The sequence below is a fragment of the Jaculus jaculus genome, chromosome 1 (assembly GCF_020740685.1).
Source record: "Jaculus jaculus isolate mJacJac1 chromosome 1, mJacJac1.mat.Y.cur, whole genome shotgun sequence".
NCBI lineage: Eukaryota > Metazoa > Chordata > Mammalia > Rodentia > Dipodidae > Jaculus > Jaculus jaculus.
In genome coordinates, this window is record NC_059102.1 from 132497988 (window position 1) to 132501438 (window position 3451).

At 37.4% G+C, this 3451-nt stretch overlaps 1 protein-coding gene across 1 annotated transcript; it reads left to right on the forward strand.

Annotated features, from left to right (window-relative positions):
• The first annotated feature begins 212 nt into the window (after positions 1-212).
• Positions 213-818, forward strand: LOC101606200 (stAR-related lipid transfer protein 4). Its single transcript, XM_012949732.2, has one exon. The coding sequence runs from the start codon at positions 213-215 to the stop codon at positions 816-818; it is 606 nt and encodes a 201-aa protein (XP_012805186.2).
• The last annotated feature ends 2633 nt before the right edge of the window (positions 819-3451 follow it).

Consider the following 3451-nt stretch of genomic DNA (forward strand, 5'->3'; position numbering starts at 1 on the left):
ATCATAGGGATATACTATAAAACATATACTCCACTAAGTATGAAAATCTGAAAGAAGTCGATGATTTCCTTGATTTATATGGCCTGCCTAATTAAATCAAGATGTGATTAATCATTTAAATAAACCTATAACAAGCATGGAGATCCAAGCAGTTATTAAAAATCTCCCAACTAGAGCGCCGGATGCCCGCCTGCTGCAGGAAGAAAAATAAAATGGAAGGCCTGCTTGATGTTGCCTCTTTTTCTACCAAACTTCAAAACACTCTCATCCAGTACCATAGCATAGAAGATGATAAATGGCAAGTTGCAAAGAAAATGAAAGATGTGACAGTTTGGAGAATACCTTCAGAAGAATTTAATGGTTATCTCTACAAAGCCCAAGGTGTTATAGATGACATTTTTAATAGAGTAATAGACCATTTATGTCCAGGGCCCTGGCGCTTGGATTGGGACCGTTTAATGACTACATTGGATCTTTTGGAGTACCTTGAAGAGAATTGCTGTGTTATGTGTTATACTACTGCTGGTCAGCTTTGGAATATAGTTTCCCCAAGAGAGTTTGTTGACTTCTCCTACACTGTGGGCTATGAAGAAGGACTTTTATCTTGTGGGATAAGCCTTGACTGGAGTGAAAAGAGAACAGAATTTGTTCGCGGATATAACCATTCCTGTGGTTGGTTTTGTGTCCCACTTAAAGACAACCCAAATCAGAGCCTTTTGACAGGCTATATCCAGACAGATCTACGTGGAATGATCCCTCAATCTGCAGTAGATACGGCCATGTCAAGCACTTTAACTAACTTCTATGGTGATTTATGAAAAGCCTTACAGAAAGCGTAATATGTTCAGGTTTGTAGTATGGCGATTTGGGGAATCAGTTCTTCCCCTCAGCTACGTCACATGTAAAAGTCAGTTCCTGTCTTCTGCATAGTGTGTAGAAATATTTGATCTGTTTTGGGTTTAGTACTACAATGTTTTAGTAAGTCAATATTTGCACGAGAGAAGATTGTTTACCTTTTTTTACTTATTTGCACATTGGTATGGAAGTATATCTGGTAATGGAAAGTATCACAGAAGTCCATGAAGACTTGGATATAGGTCTTCAGGTCAGACTATTCACAGAAGTGAAATAGTGCCTCTGTATGAACATTGTATCATTTAGTAACTAGCAAAAATCTTCCCTTCTTGTTATTCTTGTTATTTTAAAGCTTTATGAATATTTTGTAAAATTTTATTTCTCAAGGTAAATGTTTGGTATTACTTTTGGTAATGAGTTTGCCAGGAACAAAAGGAAGAATACCTTCTCTGTATTTTGTAAAGATGAAATTGTCAATTGACTTGTATTATTTTGACTACTAAAAAGACCAAAAATGAGTGAAGCATATTTATCATAGTAACTGTAGGTACAATTCAAATACAACTTAGTTTTGATATCTAAATAGTGTTCTTTTATAAAATCTTTAAAATCATATTGTATTCTTTGGGGAATTTATTTTGTGAGCATAATACTGTTTTTCCATGGATATGATTTCATTAAATAAATGCCGGATATGTACTGGTGATACCACACTGTGCAGCAGCTGGGGCTATAGAAAAAAAAAATCTCCCAACTAAAAAAAGTTGAGGCCCCGATGGATTCACTGCTGAATTTTACCAGACCTTCAGGGAAGAACTAATGCCATTGCTTCTTAAGCTTTTCCATATAATAGAAAAAGAAGGAATCCTACCAAACTCCTTCTATGAAGCCAGCATCACCCTGATACCAAAACCAGGCAAAGATAGAACAAAAAAGAAAATTACAGACCAATCTCCCTCATGAACATAGATGCAAAAATTCTCAACAAAATATTGGCAAACAGAATACAAGAATATATCAGAAAGATCATTCACCATGACCAAGTAGGCTTTATGCCAGAGATGCAGAGATGGTTCAACATATGCAAATCAATAAATGTAATACATTATATAAATGGACTGAAGGACAAAAATCACATGATCATCTCATTAGCTGCAGGGAAAGCATTTGACAAAATCTCACATCCCTTCATGATAAAAGTCCTATAGAGACTGGGAATAGAAGGAACATATCTCAATATAATAAAGGCTATTTATGACCAGCCTACAGCCAACATATTACTAAATGGGAAAAACTGGAAGTTTTCCAGTAAAATCAGGAACAAGACAAGGTGCCCACTGTCGCCACTTTTAATGTGAAATCTTAGCCATAGCAATAAGGCAAGAGATACATATAAAACAGATACAAATTGGAAAGGAAGAGATCAAGTTATCATTATTTGCAGATGACAGAATTCTATACATAAAGGATCCTAAAGACTCTACCAGCAAACTGATAAACACCTACAGCCATGTAGGAAGATACAAAATAAATACACAGAAATCAGTAGCATTCCTATATGCTAACAACAAACACATAGAGGATGAAATCAGAGAATCACTCCCATTCACAATTGCATCAATCAAGCAATCAATAAAGTACCTTGGAATAAACCTAACCCAGGAAGTGAAGGATCTCTGCAATGAAAACTAAAACTCTCAAGTGCGAAATTGCAGAAGACACTAGGAAATGGAAAAACATCCCTTGTTCTTGGATTGGAAGAATCAATATTGTGAAAATAGCAATCTTAGCAAAAGCAATCTACACATTTAATGCAATCCCCATCAAAATTCGAATGGCATTCTTCACAGAAATAGAAAAAACAATCCAAAATTTTATTTGGAATCACAAAAAACCTGAAATATCTAAGAAAATACTGAGTAACAAAAATAAGGCTGGTGGTATCACCATACCTGATTTTAACTTATACTACAGAGCCATAGTAACATAACCAGCATGGTACTGATACAAAAGCAGACATGTAGATCAATGGGACAGAAGTAGGCTGAGTGGAACAAAATACAGGCAGATACTAAAATTTAACTGAACAAAAATGTACACATCCAATGAAAAACAGCACAGGGTATTTATGCAAGAGTAGGTGTTATGATAACCAGATCCTCTATCAAAGTCACTGCCCCACACCCTTAATCCTGTCAACTAGGAGGTTAATATTTTTGGTCTGTTGAGGGTTCCAAGTCAACTTGTGACCAAGTGAGACCTTTCCCTGATGTAATCCCAGTTACCTTTTGGGATGATTTTGGTCTCAGTTATGCTGCGCTCCTTCTTGGGTCCCTCTTTGGTGCACTGAGGGTTCAAGTAGGCTGGCTGGGTCGTTGGATCGCTGCTCTGGTTGTGGGTGCTGGGTGCTGGTCTCTGCTGCTTGCTGGGGCTTGTGCTGGTGGTGGGGGAGGGGAGGCTGTGCTGGATGGTGGCTTTAATTCTCTCGCTGGTCCATGTGATCCTCTACCTTGTGATGTGCTCCTCTGTTGTTCGCTGTGGTCCTATCTTCACATTTCTTGCTTGGGTTTATGAGTAGCTCCAGTGTGAGTGGAAA